Source organism: Echeneis naucrates, chromosome 17 (assembly GCF_900963305.1).
Source record: "Echeneis naucrates chromosome 17, fEcheNa1.1, whole genome shotgun sequence".
Taxonomy (NCBI): Eukaryota; Metazoa; Chordata; class Actinopteri; order Carangiformes; family Echeneidae; genus Echeneis; species Echeneis naucrates.
The window spans coordinates 18,545,267-18,567,102 of NC_042527.1; the positions used below are offsets into that span (position 1 = coordinate 18,545,267).

Consider the following 21,836-nt stretch of genomic DNA (forward strand, 5'->3'; position numbering starts at 1 on the left):
GACTGCTTGATAATACCTTATTTGCAGTCTTGTTAGTTTTGTTGTACACAAAGCACACACAGGTTTCAGTTGAGATTTTAAGCTCTTCACTCAAGTCTGTTTAATTATTTAGACTCCATTAAAATGAGGTAGATAGAACAAACTAAACTGGAAAAAGTTGACAGATTGGACTATTTCTCCTTTTCAATGTCAAACTGTTCTTCCCATTCCCATCGGTCAGCGTTAAAATGTTCCAACATCTAAATTCTTCTAGCACTGACTCAAAGTTTAGACTTGATCTGGCAAGCTATCGCTCACTCGCCAGGACATTGGAGATGTTATTGTTTCCATTTATTTTTTATGAGAGCTTGGGGAAAAGATCATTTGAGACTGTGACTCATATCGTGACATGAAGATGGACCTCGTTTATTTCTAGATATGCAGTTCAAAAGGACACGAAAAAGAACTCTGAAATTCAGCTTTTCAGTGTAAAGAAAGATGAAATAAAACACAGAAATATGGACATCAGCACAGAGAGCTCCACCCTGGCCAGGCTGTGGACCACTGATCATCTCCATTGATCATCTCCATTCATCACATTTATTGCCCCCCCCCTCAAAAAAAAAAAAAGTTGGTTTGTATAGAAATATACCCTGTAGACATGCAATGCTCAACTCGTTCCATCAAGCGACCTGTCAGATCAGCTCTATGTGTTGCATTTCTAAGCGCAGCCGTCGTGGCGCTTTTTGCGTCACATTTTAACTCCAAAACTTTATTGTTCACAACCGGAAGACAGGACAGACTACGTGTCAGGAAGAAAGGGGAGTGAGCTCAACGGGCCGTCTGCCTTCACCCATTAGCTCCGTTTCTATGCTAAGTTTGGACCTTTATTTTACCAGAGGGGTTAACATTACGGGCTTTACAGCCGCTCAGTCAGGATGTTAACTAAATTTGAGACAAAGTCGGCCCGCGTTAAAGGTGAGCGATTTAGCTAGCCGAGGTTAGCATAGGAGCTAACTTTAGCTAGCTAATGTTATTCGGCGCAGATATTTGTTCTGATAAGATCGTGTCTGGAAATGAATAGGTTTCTTGTTTTAACTTGCTCTTTCCCCCCCAAACTCTTTCGTTGAATGGAGAACATTAGATTCTTTCTACATGCAGTGATGTTTTATTTTAGTCAACTAACCAAGAGAGCTAACATACTGTATTATGTGGGCCAGTTTGCTCATGCAGTATATTTCCCACATATTGATTTATACAGGGCCCTCTTACTGTTTGCAAATAGTGTTATGGGATAACTGATTAGCTGTTTCATATTTCAGGCCTGAGTTTCCACCCAAAAAGGCCATGGGTTCTTGCAAGTTTGCACAACGGAGTCATCCAGCTGTGGGACTACCGGATGTGCACCCTGATCGACAAGTTTGATGAACATGATGGTAAAGAGGTTATATTTGGTATTTCTCCAACGTACACACTTTGATCTTGATAGAGATGTGGTTTGACTGACGTGTCTTCTCCCACAGGTCCCGTTAGAGGAATTGATTTCCACAAACAGCAGCCTCTGTTTGTGTCTGGAGGAGATGATTACAAAATCAAGGTGAGGCACTGTGTGCATGTGTGGTCTACAAAAAATGTATATTAAAAGTATCTAGATTAGGAATGACTATACTATTGAAACAAGCTCACAACAGTTTAGTAGTTACACTTAAAGTCCATCTCAAAGTACTACATTGGGTTGTAGTTACCAATTAAAGGTAGTGACTTACATCCAGTGATGTTTAATGGTCTATTTGATAGTGCTGTTATGTCTCCAGTTTTATTAAATATCACACATATACATGGATACATTGAATAAATAATTCTGTTTTGGCCAGGTATGGAACTACAAGCTGAGGCGATGCCTCTTCACCCTCCTGGGACACCTTGACTATATCAGAACCACCTTCTTCCACCATGTGAGTTACTGCTTTACTTAAGTACACATTCCCTCATGTGAAAAGAAAAAGTCTGAAATGAGTTTGTTAATCAAACCATGTCACTCTATGCAGGAGTACCCCTGGATTCTGAGTGCCTCAGATGACCAGACTATACGCATCTGGAACTGGCAGTCCCGGACTTGCGTCTGGTATGACACACCAGATTTACCTTTTCATGCATAATCAATTTGAATTTTATTTTAGCTGAAGCTTAAGAAGCTCACTGTTGGGAGTTATTATATATTTATATATTCCATAATATGGTGGAGTGCTTCAGAAGTAATTTTGAAAGAACTTTGAATAAGCATTTTAGCTTTCATTTCTGAAGTAAAAACCTGATGTAAAAGATTAAGGTGAATTGTGTTTTTCCTTCACATCTACAGTGTCCTGACGGGACATAATCACTATGTGATGTGCGCGCAGTTCCATCCATCTGAGGACCTCGTGGTGTCCGCCAGTCTGGACCAGACAGTGCGAGTGTGGGATATCTCTGGTGAGAGCTTGGGGATGGTGGACAAGAGGACAGCTGGCTGGGCTGGAGGGGAAGGGGTGGGGGAGGGGAGGTGTAGAGTGGTACAGAGGATAAGGAAGGAGTGGGAAAAGGATGAATATCAAATCCTGGACCACCTCTTCTGCCTCTTCAACTTGTAGATGACAAATCTCTGTGGGCTGTTTGCATAAACACTTTTCCTCTCAGATCAGTCAGCATCAGGGGAATATTATTAATGTCAGAATCTATTTACAGTGTGTGTAAACAAAATAATACATACTGTAAATAGGTGTTCTGAATGAAGGCATAGTTCAGAGATCAGACAGACACAAGATGTAGTTGAAAAGACAAAGTAGTAATGGGGAAAAGTGTTTCTGTGCTTCTGCATGCTCTTAAATTTGTGTTTTTGGTGTTTTTTGCTTATTGTTTCATGTTTTTTCATCTTCCCTTCTTCTCACTAACTGAGCTAATTGCTATGCATTTCACACCAATCTCTTATACATGGACATGGCAAAGAGATGTAGGTCTGTCTCCTGTTCATATTCCCTCTTCAATTTTCTATCAGTGAGCATGGTTGCATCCATCCATATCACTTTTTATTAACTCAGATCATGTGAAGTCATAGCAAGATGTCCATTATTTATGTGTAACCTCTTGTGCTACTTGCACAACCTTCATTTTTAGCTGCACTTATACTTGCATTCCTAGAAGTCCATACCGCTTTCTATACCTTCATTTTTACTAGTTGTAGTCATTTGTTTACATTGCATCGAGAAAATTAACAGCTCTCAATACTAACTGGTTTGAAAGTTAATCTTAAACGTCCTCAGTATACTGATGTGAAAATGTTTTCATACGCCTCCTTGCTTGACTGTGTAGCAACTACTTAAAATATCACATGAAATATACAACAGTGTTTGTATTTCCTGTAGCATTAGTGCACCATATTGTTATCAACTTCATGCCTAACTCACAACTCTGCATGTGACTCAAACATCCTGACATGCATGAGCCTCTCAGAAAACAAACTCCATAGCTCATCTTCCTGACATCCAACGCCCCATCAGAGCACGTCTTTACAACAGCAGCCAACCACCACACAAACCCACCCCACACCCCATCAGCCAAGTCCAGATGTGCTCCCTGTGTCCTCCTTATCCCATGCTCTTCCTGGAAACATCCACACCTGCACATGGGTTCCTAGTGCCATTTCTTTCGTTCACCCTGATTCATCTCTCTTTGCTGTTGAGCTATCTGTTCACCACATTGTTTTAATGGGCAGGAAGCACAAACGCAATCTTTGTTTTCTCATTCTCTTTATCCCCCCTTGGTCTCAACTGAGTTTGGGAAGTAATCAGAAATGTATTTATGGTGTCCAGTGAAATCGTGAGCAATTGTGATTTTTTTTTTTTTTTTTTTTTCATCTCTATGCCAGTGATTCATTAACCCAATCAACAGGACCGCTGGAAACAGGATTGTTTCCCGGCTCAAGTTGGCAGGAAATGAGAGAGCAGAGGTTGTGTTTCTATGTTTTAGTCCTTTGTGTGTGTTCAATAGTCCAACAGTTCCTTCTCCTTCAAGTCACTGTATTTAGTCCCTGCTTCCATCTTATTGTTTCATATTTGTTGACTTCTTTCTTTCTTTTTCCTTGCACTCTGGTTATTCCCTATGTGACATAAATGTGGCTTCCCCCTTGCACGTGGTGCTCTGAATATCGGTTCCAGGTCTGAGGAAGAAGAACTTGTCTCCTGGTGCTGTGGAGACAGAGGTGCGTGGCATCTCTGGAGTTGACTTGTTTGGTGCCTCAGATGCAGTCGTCAAACATGTCCTTGAGGTGAGCAGCAACTTCTGTTATTTTGATTAGCTTGAGAAGTTTTAGCTGTTTAAGTGAACCAAGTGTTTTGACAGATAAGTAAATAAAAAAAAAATAAAAAAAACTCTTCTGCTCAAGTTGGAACCTTATTTATTTGTTTGTTTGTTTGTTTGTTTGGGCTCTTGAATTATTAGGAATGAACGTCTGTATCCATCCTTTTCTCTGATAAACAACAGACAATGAAGTGAGCATTGTAAAGATATTATCCAAAAGGTCACTAATGCTGGAAAATAGCATGAACAGCCTGGGGAAATGAAATTACATATCCTGGTCTGGAACTTCACATCAATAACATGAGTTGAATGCAACATAAAAAAAAAAAAAAAAAAAAAAAAAAAAAATCAAGGAGGCACAGTCATGTTTTCGTCTTATATTTGTCAGTCTCATGGTGAAGGTGAAAGGGGATAAAGACTTCAGCAACTTCACAGAGCATTCAGTAGCTGTTTATTGCTTACACAGATGATAGATTTTTGCTTGTGTTTGTGTAACTTGAGGTTGTGTATCTGTGCCCAGGGTCACGACCGAGGGGTCAATTGGGCAGCTTTCCACCCCAGCATGCCTCTCATCGTGTCTGGAGCTGATGACAGGCAGGTCAAAATCTGGAGAATGAACGGTGAGTTGGGATCCAGAGGACCCCTTCTGCCCTGTAATACTCATACCACGATATTTTGTCACCTTAAAAAAGGGACTGCCATGGATCAGGAACACTTGAAAAGCAAACCATTTTTTCTTTTCAATGTATGTTTCTCGCTCTGGTCAGAGTCGAAGGCATGGGAGCTGGATACATGCCGCGGTCACTACAACAACGTGTCCTGTGCCGTCTTCCACCCACGTCAGGAGCTCATCCTGTCCAACTCTGAGGACAAAAGCATCCGGGTGTGGGATATGTCCAAGAGGACTGGAGTGCAGACCTTCCGTCGGGACCACGACCGTTTCTGGGTGTTGGGGGCCCACCCAAACCTCAACCTGTTTGCAGCTGGTGAGTGATTACTCTGGTCTGCATGTGAAAACGTTAGACCAAATAAGGAACTCAGTGTCTTGTTACCCCATTTGGAGTGTTAATGAAAATCAAAACCAATATTTTTATTTTTATATATATATATATAAAGGAAAATTACTACATTTATGTTGAAGATTCGAAGATTTCTTTCTAATGATATCTGACTGGAAGAAGTCACTGATCAAATCAAATATATATGTATAATCGAGGCACTTTACACATAGGAACAGAATAAAAAAAAAAAAAAAAAAGACCCATTTGTGAATATTCACTCATAGATTGTGTATCCTTTAGGTCACGACAGTGGCATGATTGTCTTCAAGCTGGAGCGTGAGCGTCCCGCTTACGCTGTTCATGGAAACATGCTGTACTACGTCAAGGACCGCTTCCTCCGCCAGCTGGACTTCAACAGCAGCAAGGACACTGCCGTCATGCAGCTGCGCAGGTAGCTACTTAGTAATGGTCACATCATCTCACCTGTTATTCTGAACAGTTGATTTGAGAGCTTGTAATGTAATATTTCATACATGATCTTGTTCCAGTGGGTCTAAATTCCCGGTGTTCAGCATGTCTTATAACCCTGCTGAGAATGCAGTCCTGCTCTGCACTGTAAGTAACTCTCATTACTAATCTCTCAGTGTATTTTGAGCCATTTATCTTTATACTTTTGTGTGTTTCATGTAATGCTCTGATGCTCCTGCAGAGGGCGACGAACCTGGAGAACAGCACCTATGACCTCTACTCCATTCCCAAAGAAAGTGACTCCCAGAACCCGGATGGTACTGAATTCACAAATGTTCAGCTTTTTTCCCTCCATTTTGAGACGTTTATTAAATTCCAAGTTAATTTTTTTTCTGCACTTAAACTAACACAGAATCTGTCTTGTTTCAGCACCTGAAGGGAAGAGGTCCTCAGGTCTGACTGCAGTCTGGGTGGCCAGGAACAGATTTGCTGTTCTGGATCGAATGCACTCTGTAAGTTCATTTGTAGATTTACGAAGTAGAGAAATATGTTGAAAAAGAACAGAGTTGCATCTCAATCAGGATTTCAACATGAAAATTCAAACAGGTCAGTTACTTTGGTCTGATGAAAGAATTCAAAGTAGAAAGTATTTGTCTTTTTTGTTTGTTTGTCTCCATTTCTTAAAATACATTACAGTTGATTTGACTGTTAATATTAGGTAGAATAAAAGATCATGTAAGTTAAACAAAAATTGTTTCCCTCTCCTTAACAGCTGCTGATTAAGAACTTGAAGAACGAAATAGTGAAGAAAGTTCAGGTCCCAAGCTGTGAGGAAATCTTCTACGCAGGCACAGGCTCGCTGCTGCTGCGCGATGCTGACGGTGTCACGCTATTCGACGTTCAGCAGAAACGCTCTCTGGCCACTGTCAAGATCGCTAAGGTCAAGTATGTAGTCTGGAGCGCTGACACCAGCCACGTGGCTCTGCTGGCTAAACATGGTGAGTAAATTAGATAAAGATCTGGCAGCCCACTGTTGAGTGTTGTGTGCTGTTTGGACAGGCAAGCAGGGAGGGACAGTTTGATTTCACCCACGTGCATCACAATTTTTGGATTTTCTCGCCAGACCAAATAGAGCTCAGATCTGACACTGACCTAGATTTTGTTGGGGGAAAAAAAAGGCACTAACTCTCTCCTGCCTCTCGTCATCATCCTGCAGCCATCATGATCTGCAACCGTAAGCTGGAGAGCCTTTGCAACATTCACGAGAACATCCGAGTGAAGAGTGGAGCCTGGGACGAGAGCGGAGTGTTCATCTACACCACCTCCAACCACATCAAATACGCCCTCACCTCTGGGTATGTGCCTGCTGAGAAATCCTTAACCACACAATGTAAAACATGTGACCCTGCTATCAGACATTTATCAAACTATCTCAACACTCACCTACAGTTTAAGTACTTATGTAGAACAGAGTAAGATCTGACACAGCTGATGAAAGGTGGTTGGCAAACATCTTCCCGCAAAGGGCTGCTCCTGACCTCATTTCAAGGTCAAGCAACATGAGCCAAGAAGGCTTATTTGGAAGAATGTCAAACAAATGTGTTTGTGTTTAAGTTTTCCTCAACACAAAGGATTGACCTACTTTTGCTTTGGCAGAAGTGTTTGCAGGATTACATTTTTTGCTAGTTATTGTAGATTTAGCAGTAAACTGGTGGCCATACACTTTTCTGCATTCATAACTTTTTTTTTTTTTTCTGGATTTGGAATCTGACAAAAAAACCTGTGAAAAAGCCAATATGCCATTCCCATTATCTTGAGAAAGGCTGGGTATGTTTTTTTTTTTTTTCCCCCCTAACATGGTATTTTTGCTGTCTCTTGCAGTGATCACGGCATCATCAGGACCCTGGACTTGCCCATCTATGTGACCCGTGTGAGAGGCAACAGTGTTTACTGCCTTGACAGGGAGTGCAGGCCACGTGTGCTCACTATCGACCCCACAGAGTACCGCTTCAAACTGGCCCTGGTCAACCGCAAATATGATGAGGTTGGTCTGTGGTTACTGATGTTCATATAAGGGGATTATTGTCAAGTCCTGTGTCTGGGTCTTGGAAAAAGTGTATTTTATGGAGAAGTGGGAAGGAATTCGGATTCCAATGCTGCCTCTCTAATCCTAAACTTTGTACTGACTGATTTTTGTTTCCACATGTTCATTCCTGTTTTTATGGTCGTCTCTTCCAGGTGCTCCACATGGTGCGTAATGCCAAGTTGGTGGGCCAGTCTATCATTGCCTACCTACAGAAGAAGGGCTACCCTGAGGTGGCGCTGCACTTTGTCAAAGACGAGAAGACGCGTTTCAGTCTGGCTTTGGAGTGTGGAAACATTGAGGTGGGTTGCTGCCAACAAACTGAATAATTAGGTCAAAGTTGCTCATTTTCCACTCGTACCTTTCCTGAATAATATTCAATAATCTTTTTCTTTTATTTCTTTTCCATACATCAACATAAATATTTATCAACATCAATCTGTCCAAGCCAAAATTGTTGTATATTTTTCTGTTTCCTCTTTTTTTTGGGGGGGGGGGGGTGAGACTGAGATATAAAAAAAAACTCCTTTTTTCATTATTTCTTCTGCACCATACATCCAGGTGGCGCTGGAGGCAGCCAAGGCCCTGGATGAGCGCAGCTGCTGGGAGCGTCTGGGCGAGGCAGCGCTTCTGCAGGGTCACCACCAGGTTGTGGAAATGTGCTACCAGAGGACCAAAAACTTTGACAAGCTCACCTTCCTGTACCTCATCACCGGCAACCTGGCCAAGCTGCGCAAGATGATGAAGATTGGTGAGTTGCGTAGTATTTGTTGTATTTGTAATTATGTAAATGATACGGTGATTTTGTCGATTATCTTAGTGTGTTTAATGACTATCTCCATGTGTAGCTGAGATCAGGAAGGACATGAGCGGTCATTACCAGGCAGCTCTCTACCTGGGGGATGTCACCGAGAGGGTCCGCATCTTGAAGAACTGTGGACAGAGTAAGTTTAAAATCATTAAAAATGAATAGTTAGGCTGAAGAACATTTCATTTCTTTTAAGTAGTTTACTTGGGAATAGAAGGCCACCACTAACTGTTTGTGTGCATGTTTGCAGAGTCTCTGGCTTACCTGACTGCAGCCACCCATGGGCTGGATGAAGAGGCAGAGGCACTAAAAGAGACCTTTGACCCAGAAAAGGAGACAGTGAGTTACCAAAGATAAGCTCTGTCCCTCCATACACATAATATGGCCATGCAGGCTATCCTATCTTACAGAAAAAGTGCATTCTCATTGTAGAGCTCACAAGAAAATCACTCTTATGTTTTTTTAAAAGTACACTCTGATATTAATGGTTGATCTTACTTTTAGGTGCCAGAGGTTGATCCAAACGCACAGTTGCTGCAACCTCCTCCACCCATCAACCCTCTGGACACCAACTGGCCTCTACTCACTGTCTCAAAGGGCTTCTTTGAGGGAGCCATCGCGGCGAAAGGTGAATAATCACTCATTGCATTGCAGATGCACATATATGAGATGTATATATTTATAATACATGTATATGCCAAGTCCATGTTAAACAACAGACACTGGTCAGCAAGGACAAGTTTCAGTTAACTACTTAATTTATATCAACCACTGAGAAATGTTTTACATTTTAATAATTTGTGTAAATTTGTAGCCAGAGTGGGAATAGTAGTTTGTTTTTTGTTTTTTTTTCCTCTTGTAGGGAAGGCAGGTCAGATGGCTGCTGACCTGGACATGGATGCTCCAGGAGGTGAGGGCTGGGGAGACGATGCTGAGCTTCAGCTGGATGAAGGTAAATTCAGTTTTAAAGTATTTTGACCCCTTTAGTTTGAAGTCATGGCCACATTGTCAGTACTGTAGTGTTTCATAACTATCATTAATCAACAAGTTTTCTGTCTCTCAGATGGCTTCATGGATGCCCAGGAAGGATTAGGGGATGAAGGAGTCGGGAGAGAGGAAGGTGGAGGCTGGGAGGTGGAGGAGGACCTGGACCTTCCACCAGAGCTGGTGAGAAAGAGCTGCATGTTTACAAATCCTTCCAGAACTTTTTTTTTTCCCTCCAGTATAGCTCACTGTTATTGATCATACCAATTGGCCTGACTCTTTACAACATCTTTGCATTGTTTCTTACCATCAGGACTTACCAGCTGGTGCAGGTGGAGGAGCAGAAGACGGCTTCTTCGTCCCACCAACCAAGGGCATGAGTCCGACCCAGATGTGGTGCAACAACTCCCAGCTGCCAGTGGACCACATCCTGGCAGGCTCCTTCGAAACAGCCATGAGAGTATGTTACCATTGTGATATCATTTTATATAATGTTGTTTTTTTTTTTTTTTTTGATCAAACAATGTGTGAGAGATTGTACCTGAAATTGAAGCCAAGCATATATTGGATATATTTGTTTATATTTATATGTACACATTATCCTGACATTTACTGTGTCTTTATCTCTCTCGCAGCTGCTGCACGACCAGGTGGGAGTTGTGAACTTTGGCCCATACAAGTCGCTGTTCATGCAGACATTGTCCAGAGGACGCACCTGCTATCTGGGGCTGCCTTCGCTGCCCTGCCTGCGTAGTCACCCCCAGAGGAACTGGAAGGTATATAACACACATTGTCCAGTTTTCTTTAATACATCAGGTGTTTTTGAGGTGTTTGGTTTCCAGTACAAAATTTTTAAATGACATGTTTCTTACATCCTGTCCATCGTTTTTTTTTTTTTTTTTTTTTCTGTGAATGTAATATGAAAATTCTAAAAAATTATTTATGCTTTTTAGGACTGTGGGGCGAAGCAGGGCCTACCTGCTGTGGGCCTGCGCCTGTCCGACCTCATCTCGCGCCTCCAGCAGTGCTACCAGCTGACCACTAGCGGACGGTTTGAGGAAGCTGTCGAGCGCTTTAGAGTCATCCTGCTTTCTGTCCCTCTGCTGGTGGTTGATAACAAACAGGAGATTGCAGAGGTGAGCATCAAAACAACTTTAAATTTCATCTCGGCTAGTCTAGTAAAAACTGCAATACACCTATGGACACTTTGAAATGTTCATGAAACAATCTTTGGGTCATCTTTGCGACTTACAGGCTCAGCAGCTGATCACAATCTGCAGAGAGTACATAGTGGGTCTGACCATGGAGACCGAGAGGAAGAAGCTGCCTAAAGACACACTGGACCAGCAGAAGAGGCTGTGTGAGGTAAAGCTCTTTACTGAAGGGATACATTATTAATTGATTGTAATACTACTGTTTAATTCCCAAGCTTAACTTGTGTGTTGTGTTTTGTTTTGTTTTTTCTCTCTCTTGCAGATGGCTGCTTATTTCACTCACTGTAATCTCCAGCCAGTCCACATGGTGCTTGTGTTGCGCACAGCCCTGAATCTCTTCTTCAAACTGCGTAACTTCAAGACAGCTGCAGGCTTTGCAAGACGCCTGTTGGAGCTGGGGCCGAAGCCAGATGTTGCACAGCAGGTCGGTTGCGCGACATCCAGAGAATCAATTAATTGGGAATTTTATTGATATTAAGGTTTCCACCCTTAAATTGATATTTTATAATGCTGCTTTCTTGAATCTTATTGAAATTTTAAATCTCTACTTGCCACTCAGACCCGCAAGATTCTGGCTGCTTGTGAGAAGACCTTGACAGACGCCCACCAGCTGAACTACGACCCCCACAATCCATTTGACCTGTGCGCTGCCTCTTTTGTGCCCCTGTACCGTGGACGCCCCGTTGAGAAATGCCCTCTGTCTGGAGCCTGCTACAGTCCTCCATACAAAGGCCAGATCTGCAGGGTCACACAGGTACGTCCAGACAGATGGACCAGTCTCAAATATAAACAGCAGAGGCAGCGACAAATTTTATTAAATAAATTAACCAGAAGATGAGAGCTTTTAACCAGTGTCTTCTCTGTCTACATCTGCAAAATCTGATGTAATCTAACAGCTCTGCCATTAAGTCTACTTTCCAAGGAAGAAACACACCTCAATGTTATGTAGTACTTAAATTGTGAGGCTTCCTTCTGGTTGAAGAATACATAAAGATGACAAAAATCCAAATAGCTGATCTGCTCTCAGTGAAGGTTTTATCCAATGTTTCCTCCTCATTACCCCTGACCTTTAATTTCACTTTATCTTCTAGGTGACAGAGATCGGTAAGGATGTGATCGGTCTGCGTGTGAGTCCGCTTCAGTTTCGTTAAGAGAGGTTGAAGAAGAATATGTTCAGCGAAACACATCCACACTTTCTCTGTAGAAATAAGAGTTATTGACATGAAAAACTATATATATATATATATATATATATATATATATATATATATATATATATGTGTTTGCTCACTGTGATGTGAAACCTCTAAAATCCTTTCCGCAATCTAATTCCATGCACCATCTATCCTGAAAAGAGAAAAAAAAAAGCTTTTTCTTATAACTGCTGCTGCATGATATGTGTTTTGGCTTCATTCAAACTATATGCCTAACTTTTGTCTCTTCTCTGACTTGTACCTTGAACCTGCTGTGTATCTGTGGAGGAAAATAAAATTACAATCAGATCATGAAAAACGCCGTGTAGGTGTGTTTCTGTGGTGTGTGTTTGGTATTCTAAGATGTGTGGCACGGTGGTTACTTTTAGAAAAATACATAAAGTAAAAATCAAAGCGTGTTAGTGAGAAGTGCCATCCTTTGGTTTGCTGCTTGTATGTAATAAAACAATGAGGTGGAGATATGAAGTCACATGCTTGACTTTGATTTTAAATACACTTTTTTTTCTACTTTTTAAACGCTGAAAAAATTACAAACCCGCATCAGAGAGCAGATTTTCACCACAGTCCAAAAACCGACTCCCAATTAGCGGAACCCGGAAGTTTCTAAAGTCAACACTTCCTGTTGTGTTCTGTCGCTGTTCGAACCAGGAAGATGGATCAACTCTCGACCAAATGGATTATTCATTTACTGTTTAGCCTGTGTTTCCTCGGTAGGTTGTGTTCGGATGCTGTCTGGTGTGTGTGTGTTCGCCCGTTTTGTCAACAAGCAGACAGTTTTCTTTGTGTGTTTGTCCGTTTCTCTTGTCGGACTGTCTTTGTGCTCGGAGTTAGCTCGATTGCTAACATGCTAGCTGCTGTCGGCTTCAATCCCCGCTGCTGCTTTTTTTTATTTTTATTTTTTAAATTCAAGCTTTTCACAATGGACTTCGGTCTTGTCACGGTCATTAACACATCTCCATTGACTCTGGCCTGAAGAAATCCTCTTTTCTGGGACTTTCCACAGTTTGTTCCCTTTTTAAAACGAAGCTCAGCGTGACTGCTCGTGATTTTCCTGCTGCGGCCGCTCGGAGCTAAAAGGATAAAAATATCTGAACCTCACACTCACTTAGTGTGTGTTTTATGGTTTTCCTTCAGTTTCAGATGGCACACAATAGTAGCTGAGCCGCCACAGCATCAATTCGTCGTAATTAAATTGGTTTAAATAATCAGATCTCTCGTGTTTTTCTGTGTGATTTAGTGGAAATGACGCACACAGAGGATGGAAATGTGTTGATTTAACGTGGAGTAAGTTGTCTGTCCATAGAAGGCAAATTTATCATGTGAATAATGTTAATTTATTTATATGTGCTTCTGTAAAACTGTGGATCCAAGTTACAACATGCAGCACAGAAGAAAACACAACAAAACGTGAAATTACCTCTTCAAAATGACCTTTTCAGGGAGGAATATTTTATTTGTGTTATTGGTTCTGATGCTTTAACATGTAAGCGTCAGTTTAATGCTGAAACTGAAACTTGCAATGTGTTGTATGTTTTTGTTGATCAAAATCTTGATAAATAAACTGATTTCACAGATGTGAGTGATAAAAGATATCATGAGCTTTTGTAAACAGTTTTCGTCCCTGCGTTTCTGCAGATATGCCCCAATGTCAAACCGTTCTTCTTGTGCAGGAGTTTCAGTGCTTTTCTCCTTTTTATTCTTGCAGGTGTCAGCTGTAATTCAGTGGGAAAGAAGATTTATGTGGATCTCAACAACACTGTCCCATGTGTGCGACTGCTCAATGCAACACATCAAATAGGCTGCCAGTGTGAGTAAAGTGATGCTCTGCGTTCAAAAAGACTTTTAAAAATTACTTGTTGCAGTGTCTTAAATGTGCAGAGTCCTTTGAACGGCTTTCTTTCGCTTATTGTTTGTCGGAAAAAGGTAACAACGCAATTTACTAAGAGCTTGAAAAAGGTTTAAATAATTTTCTTTGTGGTTTGAAGATGCACATTTTATTTTGAGGTTAAGAAGGTTAGAAGCACGTTCAAAAGAATATTAAAAGCCACATGATGCAGATAAAAAGGCACCGTCTGCAACAATTATGTGCTTATTAAAGACTAAGAATAAAGTGTAAGCTGCAGTCGTAATAAAAAGCCAAAGCAGCAGCGATTATGTGTCTGTTGCATGAAAACGTTCCACCTCAGAAGTTGCCCTGTAATGGAGATGGCTACTCACAGTTGATCTTTATTTCCTATTTCCGGTTTCAGCCTCTTTGTCAGGAAATGTGGGTGTCCTCCATGTGCTGGAGTCTGAGGAAAACCTGGACTGGGTCCTGGACTCTGGTCCCAACCCTCCTTATATGGTTATTCTGGAGACCCCTCTGTTTACAAGGTACACTTCATCCATCTTTCCCTGCAGAGGGAGTGCCCACCGTTGTTCATGATAACATTTAATCCTGATCTCCATCTATTGGGACACACTGACTGACTCAGACTGATGACTTGAAGAGTTAAACTGTATATTTGTTATTGTGTAAAAATTAATAATGGATAGTGAATGTATTAGTAGTTAAAGTCAGTGATCCCTCGCTTTTCTTTTCATCATTGAGACTCTTTTCTATTTATTGAATCAAAGTTATCTCGTGAGGACATGGGAGTAAAACTGTAAAGCTGTCAGTTACTTTAATGTGCAGTAGATTAGCTTAATACTGCACGTCTGACCCCAAGGAAAGAAACATGAACCGCTCATTCAACCCGTGTCTGACTTGTATTTGTACTTGTCTCGTCTTGGCTGCCCTGCGCCGACCGTCTGCCCGTCAGATCCATCATGATGAAGCTGAAGAACGGCTCCAGCAGGGTGGCAGGCGTCGCTTTTGTGGTGCCGAACTCAAACCCAGCCGGTGGCTTCTCTCCACACACCTCCTGTCCCAACGAGAACTCAGGTGGGTGTGGGCTGGCAAGCTGCGACTTGTCCGTCGTTATCGTTTGAGTTTCACGAATAAATTTTAGTTTTATGATCCTCAGACAGTTCACAGGCTGTAGTAAGGACGTTATGTGGATCATTTCTGACTTGTTGCAACATCGAGTTAATCCTTTTTGTCCTCCATGGAAAGATTTAATGTCTAATTATTTTCCAATTCTTACATGGATGAAAGACAGTTTTACAGCCTTTAGTAGAAAAAGGCTGTAAGATGTTAGTAAAACTTCAGTGCAGTAGAAGCCTCTCCGTTTCGTGTGACCCTTTTGCCTCAGCCACACAACACACTGACTTTAAAAGGCCAAGCTTCATGTGTTTTTATTGCACAGTATGACACCTGTAAACTTATGTTGTGATACTGATCAGGTGAAAAGTAAATAATTAACCAGGAGGAATACGACTTCAAATCTGATGTTGATGTTTTCTCTGTGAAATTCTCTCAGGTGTTTACACAGAGGGATATGATCCCACCTTGGCCAACTGTAAGAATACCGTGTGGAACCCTCTGGGGAGCGGATTATCCTATGAGGACTTTGACTTCCCCATCTTCTCTCTCAAGGACGACAATGACACCGAGGTCATTCGACAGGTAAACACGACAGCAGATATTTAGCTTGTTAATCGTTCTTTCTTTCTTGTCTCTCCACAAAATGTCTGTCTGATAGTTTTCCAGCTGCCTTTGGTGTTAGATGTCGTTTACAGAAGCAGTAAAATCTGATCTAAACTTGTTTCAGGATTAGGAGTGATGCCAGTGGAGCATTCAGATAATCCTCTTGTAGGACGTGTTGAAGCACATTATGTAGAGATGATTTATCAGCGCCCACACATCGTTTGCTTCTCCTCCACCGCTGGTGTGACCCAAAAAAAAAAAAACCCCAGATCATATTACATAGCTTTTACATGCCCTCCTTTGAAGTGATGCAAGTTTGGCAATAGCTCCTGTTCCTCAGTGGGCGTTATGTTTTTCACAGCTTGAGTGGCTCAGTTAAAGTTCTTTGGTTTGTCTGCTGTTTTTACTCATGTTGTGGTTTAGTTGTCTGCTATTTATTCTAGAAACTATTGTAGATTCACTGGAATATTCTAAATTTTTAAGGGTTTCTCTGAATGTGATAGCAAACCTGCACAGAAAGATCTTTCATGTTTGTTCATCTCTTCATTCACAGTGCTACATAGTCCATAACCGCCCTGTGAACGGCAGCACCCCTCGGTACCCGCTGTGTGCTATGCAGCTCTTCTCCCACATGTCAGCTGTCACAAACACGCCCACCTGCATGAGAAGAAATGACATTAACTTCAGCATCAGCCCAGGTATTCCCACAACATGCAGGAACGTGGATCATAAGCAGAAGTATATAATTATATATGACCAGCTGCCGGAAGAGATTTTAGGAAAATGCAATTTATTCTGTGTTTTGTTTTGTTTTGTTTTGTTTTGTTTTTTTAGAGTATGTGTGTGATCCATTGGGTGACAGTAATGTCTGGGGCTCCAGCAGGCCCCTCAACAACACAGCCAAGGGCCACAAGATGTGGGAGAGTGTGGTCATCGCTGCAGCCAGGGTGAGCAGTTGGAGAGGGTCGACTTGGCAATAAGCAGTATTTCACCAGATATAAAAGCTGTCGCCTGTTTATGTGTAGATGCTCATGTGTAAGTTTATCAAAAGTCCTAAAATGTCTGTGCTCGGTATTTGCAGAGATTTCACTCAAGATAAGCCAGATTTTAATGGCTATTTCAAGGTTTTCTGACATGTTGATGAGTCAGTTTATTCAGAATACTTAGAAGTGAACTAAATCATCTGCATGTGTGCATTTTGACTAAAGGGCTGATACAAACAGGCCGACATGTAGAACTTACCTGGATCACATCTCCTCCTCTCTGTAGTTGGACAGCAGGTCCTTCTTCTCCAATGTTGCTCCCGGAACAGAGAGCGCTGTGTCGGGGTTCGTCACCCTGCTGGCAGCCGCTCACGCCCTGCGAAACGCCACCCAGGAGGCCCAGCCCAACCGCACCATCCTTTACGCCTTCTTCCAAGGGGTTGGTTGTGTTTGCCATGACAAACGGGCTGCATTTGATTTAGTTTGTGGCGCCTCACCAACCTTACTCATGTTTTGCTGTTAACTGTTTGACCCCAGGAAGCATTCGACTACATCGGCAGTTCCAGGATGGTGTATGACATGGAGAAAAACCAGTTCCCGTTGGATATGGACAACATACACTCAGTGCTGGAGATCGGACAGGTGTGTGTTGTTGACCGGGCTTAAGGGAATACTTTAACATAACAGATGTAAGGGCTTTTTTTCCTACATTGCTCACATGATCCCTGAGTTTTGACGCAAACGCTCCGTTGACGTAGACTTTACTTAAGTAAACAAGATTAAATACAAACACTGAAAATGATTGTATCTTTCTTTTACTCCTCTATGAGCTGTGCGTGTTGTTGTGTATTTATTTTCTAATTCTAGGTGGGACTTCGGTCTGACTCCAAACTTTGGCTTCACACTGACCCCGTGTCTCGGAGGAACGCCACTGTCAATAAAGAGGTTTGTATCTGTGCATGTTGTACTTTCTGCTTTTCTCCTGGATGAAACGGGAATTTATTTAAGATAAATTATGCAGTAATAATAATAATGGTGAGGGAGGATAAATGAAAATTAAATTCAATTAGAAATTTAAATTACAACGTCCGTTGTGTCGACGACATCACTGGTCATTTTCCTCTCTGTTGTTGCTTCAGGTGGAGGAGCTCATTGAAAACTTGCAATTGGTGGCCAGAGAACTAAACATCTCAGGTGAGGAGCCCAATCTCTCTCAGCCGCTGCCGCCCTCGTCCTTCCAGCGTTTCCTGCTAAATCGGCCGATCCCCGGCGTTGTCCTCGAGGATCATCGATCTGAGTACACCAACAGGTGCGTCAGAGGTTCTGGAGCTGCAGAGCTACACACCAAAAAAATGACTTTCTAATTCTCTGTGCTTTTGTTCTTCGTGCAGGTTCTATGAGAGTATGTTTGATAATAGAGAATACCTGAACATAACTTACCCACCAGAACTGACGCCAGAGGAGCAGCTGGAGTACGTCACAGATACTGCGAAGGTATTCCCGCTAATCACCATTTATTAATGTCACATGTCCAGGTATCATTTCCCCTGGAAAGATGTTTGACTGAACTCGTCTTGGTCATGGCAGTCATGATAAATGCTTTCCTCGTTTTCAGGCTCTGACTGAAGTCGCCACAATGGTTGGTCGAGCTCTGTACAAGCAGGCAGGAGGAGAAGACTCACAGCTGAAAAACATCAATGCTGACAGTCAGATAGTAAGATTGGTTAAAATCATTTCAATCAATCAGAATTTCTTTTCAAGCTTTTTTTTTTTTTTTTTTTTTTTTCTTTGATTGACTTCAACCTGGAAAAAAAAAAACTGAAGGCGAGAAAATGGGGAAATTTTTTGTCTTAAAAACATTTTTTTTGCTGACTTGTGAAAATTCATGTCGCAGGTGATTCAAGTAGTTCAGCATTGTTTAAACAAAGACAACCATAATAATGGTTAAAAAACACATTCTACTTTTCTAACATTGATGCGTTTGCATGATTTTGTGTTTGTTCATCTTATTTATGATTTTTTTTTTTTTTTTTTTGCTTACTTTAATTCTTTTCCTCCTTACAGTAATTTGGAACACGTTCTAAACAAATTGTCGTCACCTAAATTAAAGAAAGATTTTATTTGTTCTTTTCTGTGACAATTTCTTTTAGAGTGAATGTTTTCTCCCACAGAAGTGACAATAAAGTTCTATCTTTCTTTTCTCTCAGGTCACCCAGATGCTTTACAGTTTCCTTGTTCAGTCAAATAACTCCTGGCTCCAGCAAATAATCTCCCCAGATTCTATAGGTCATCTGAGTAAGTTGTGATTAAAAATGAATAAAAACTCTTCATATTTAAAGACGGTTTATATATAATCGAACATAAGATGGGGAAATTATTTAAGTTGTTGTTTTGCTTTGGTAAACATACCTTCAATCATTCTACACGTGAGGAAACTCAAAATTAGACAGAACTTAATGTCCTCTTTCTGTTTTCTATCTCCCAGACGATCGCCCCCTAAACCTGTATGTCGGCGTGTACCAGCAGGCCAGCGAACCGACTGCCTTGGTCCATCATCTGCTGGCCAACCTGACCGGCAGCGTCCTCAACATCACCCAGGAAAACTGCAACAACCAGAGGGAGGATGAGGAAGACAAAGAGAGCAAACACGTAGGACACACAGCCGTCTTCCTGTTACTGGGTCACTGTGATCACATTCACTTTTTTTTTTCAGTCTGAGAGAAATTTTATTACTATCTAAAAAAAAAATATATCTGAGGTCAGAGATCAAATCTTATCTGTAAGAAGGGATGTTCAAGATACAGGAAACACACAATAACGAAAGGAAATAGAGCAACACTGACAACAAATCATTTTATAGTATAGGGATTCTTTGATTTAAATCAAATATTTCAATTCATTATTTTCTCACTTTATTGGGTAATTATTTGTCTTGATATTCTGGTTACGGTCATTTAAGCCAAAGAGAAGACGCAGTAAATACACTGGACCCATTTAAAACCAGTAAATATTTTGTGTTCTTGTTTGGAAAAAGGATTTAATAATTATAATTTTTGATTTTGAATCAGAATGGTTTGGTCATGGTTTATTTCAGCTCTTCCATATCATTGGCTAAGTTAAAAGCTTGTGATAGCACAAGATGTAAGAGAAATCACACTGAACTGATAAAAGCTAGATTCTTTAATGCACTTTAGCTTGAGATTTGCACTCGCTGGGTATTAAGTTGGAGCTGGCACACACTCCTCCTTTTCAAAAAGAAATAAAGAGGGATGACCTATTTGCTCTTTCTGACTCCTCCCACAGATGTACTACTACATTTGGTCTCAGGGGGCAGCGCCTCCCAACAGCACGGAGAGACGGGGCTTCTGTGTCCGCTCCACCTCTCGTGTCTTCAGAGCCTTGTCCCCGGCCTTCGAGGAGCACAACTACACCAACAAAGCTTACTCCACGTGGACGGAGTCCAGGTGGAAGTCCATCAGAGGACGCATTTTCCTGGTGGCCAGTCATGAACTGGAGGTAAATCTTCCCTTCGCTCCAAAACCCTGAAAGAGATGGTTTGTGTTTGTGTTAACCCTGAGAGGTGGAAACGTGCTGCAGCTTTAAAGTATAACAACATACACACGCTGAAACTTGATATGAAATGGAACATTTGGCGTTGTTGGAAAATAATGAGCCCGTTTTCCTCCTGCAGATGTTGACGCTGGGTGTGGGCATCGGCGTGCTGCTAACGTCCCTCCTCCTGACGTACTTCATCAGCTCAAAGGCCGACATACTCTTCAGCTCGGCGAGGGAACCCACCAACGCCACGTACTGATCCAGGCGGCGGCGACGTAGGCTCACGACCACTACTAGAACTAATTCTACAACCAATACTACAACTTCTCCCCGAACCCGACTCAGACCAGTGACACCACCAGTAGGTACACAGACGGGTTAGGCTCAGCAGCAGTGGGGGGCTTTATTAGACGACGACGACGACTCTCACTCAGGTGAGGCGTGACATGACGACTGGACCGGACTGGATCGGCCTGGATGGATCTGGACTCATCAGGGCCAGAAAACACTGGTCAGGCACCGGAGGATTCCTTTTTATTGTCGAAGAATGTTTTTGTTTATTGGGTAGTAATTAATCATTGAGCATTGTTTGGAGTGAGTGAGTGTGATGATGTAAATGTGACATGTCATGAACTGACTGTGTGATTCAGTGTGTACAAAGAAGTGTGTGTGTGTGTGTGCGCATGTGTGCGTTTGTGTGAGCTCTTTATGAGAGTTGCGATCGTGCAATACTGTATCTGTTGTCATGTAGTTTAACTTATCACTCAGCTCTAATGAGAAACCACTTTGTGAGTCAGTGAACAAGTAATAACATTTAAATTCAATGTTTTTCAAATTCTGGAAATGTGTGATGAGGTTTTCTTTTTTTTTTTCTCCTTCCTTTCCCGAGTTTCTGGGAACGGACAAAATAATTTTAGGAAAATGAAGATGAGAAACATTTAAATTGTTCGATCCCAGTTCACGTAAAACTTGTAAACCCACTGCAATGTCACATACTGTGAGTCTGAAGTGGCTGAGAAACACTTTTCTTCATATCGATCAGGTCCAGTTCAGAACATCTGGTGTTTTGACACTGAACATGCGCTGGTACTCTGGCTGTGCATCCTCCTCAGTTCGTGACTTTTTCCACGGGGTTTCTTTTAAGTGACGAGAGAATTTTTAATTTTTGTTGAGTGTTCATTTAAACGGCTGGAATCAATGACCAATTGTGATGCCTTGATGAAGAAATAAACGTGGCTTCTTTTCCAGCTCTTTCTCTTATTTGGTGATTTGACTCCAACATTAATCAGCTGCTGAGACCAGCTGAAGCTCTCATGAACTGGGAAAGCAAATAATGTGACTTTATTAGTGCAACAAACACAGATCATACTCTTTTGTCCCTTTGATGAACCGCTTATATGATTTTCCTCTCTTCCCTTCCATCCAACTAATCAGCAGGTCAGAGTCCTCTAATCTGAGCAAGTATTTCATTCACCTAATGAAATTTTTAATCGGCTGATTTTGTGGAGTAATACTGTGGAAAGTGAGGATATTCTTCTTTTCGGCCTGTTTCCATCTATCTTATTGAAACTTTCAGGTTTCTCTGTAATATTTCTATATAATATTTCTTTCTACTAATGATTCTTTTTCTTTAACAACTAAGCAAAA

The 21,836-nt window shown here is 41.6% G+C and overlaps 2 protein-coding genes across 2 annotated transcripts; both read left to right on the plus strand.

The window, feature by feature from the left end:
* Positions 1–786: 786 nt before the first annotated feature.
* copa (COPI coat complex subunit alpha) lies at positions 787–12,393 on the plus strand. The gene is made up of 30 exons (XM_029525384.1): positions 787–957; positions 1,302–1,415; positions 1,503–1,576; positions 1,854–1,934; positions 2,028–2,104; positions 2,339–2,448; positions 4,170–4,279; positions 4,832–4,931; positions 5,079–5,297; positions 5,613–5,763; positions 5,861–5,927; positions 6,022–6,097; positions 6,210–6,292; positions 6,553–6,778; positions 6,997–7,135; positions 7,662–7,824; positions 8,019–8,165; positions 8,425–8,614; positions 8,712–8,807; positions 8,922–9,010; positions 9,176–9,299; positions 9,534–9,623; positions 9,735–9,838; positions 9,969–10,115; positions 10,291–10,431; positions 10,609–10,791; positions 10,910–11,020; positions 11,132–11,293; positions 11,429–11,623; positions 11,961–12,393. Exons 1-30 carry the CDS (start codon positions 918–920, stop codon positions 12,018–12,020), a joined length of 3,669 nt encoding a protein of 1,222 aa, XP_029381244.1. The 5' UTR covers positions 787–917; the 3' UTR covers positions 12,021–12,393.
* Positions 12,394–12,704: 311 nt separating this feature from the next.
* ncstn (nicastrin) lies at positions 12,705–21,436 on the plus strand. The gene is made up of 17 exons (XM_029524708.1): positions 12,705–12,793; positions 13,789–13,890; positions 14,333–14,456; positions 14,885–15,006; positions 15,485–15,630; positions 16,205–16,349; positions 16,486–16,598; positions 16,921–17,073; positions 17,172–17,276; positions 17,502–17,579; positions 17,774–17,943; positions 18,026–18,128; positions 18,250–18,348; positions 18,842–18,929; positions 19,120–19,283; positions 19,938–20,150; positions 20,326–21,436. The coding sequence occupies exons 1-17, from the start codon at positions 12,736–12,738 to the stop codon at positions 20,446–20,448; spliced, it is 2,106 nt and encodes a 701-aa protein (XP_029380568.1). The 5' UTR covers positions 12,705–12,735; the 3' UTR covers positions 20,449–21,436.
* The last annotated feature ends 400 nt before the right edge of the window (positions 21,437–21,836 follow it).

Bases quoted from the DNA above. Each gene is read 5' to 3' on its own strand.
- copa (XM_029525384.1), top strand. From the start codon at position 918: ATGTTAACTAAATTTGAGACAAAGTCGGCCCGCGTTAAAG. The intron at 1,935-2,027 runs GTGAGTTACTGC...CACTCTATGCAG, and splicing joins GAACCACCTTCTTCCACCAT to GAGTACCCCTGGATTCTGAG. The intron at 7,136-7,661 runs GTATGTGCCTGC...TGTCTCTTGCAG, and splicing joins AAATACGCCCTCACCTCTGG to TGATCACGGCATCATCAGGA.
- ncstn (XM_029524708.1), top strand. From the start codon at position 12,736: ATGGATCAACTCTCGACCAAATGGATTATTCATTTACTGTTTAGCCTG. The intron at 15,631-16,204 runs GTAAACACGACA...CTTCATTCACAG, and splicing joins ACACCGAGGTCATTCGACAG to TGCTACATAGTCCATAACCG. The intron at 18,930-19,119 runs GTAAGTTGTGAT...TCTATCTCCCAG, and splicing joins AGATTCTATAGGTCATCTGA to ACGATCGCCCCCTAAACCTG.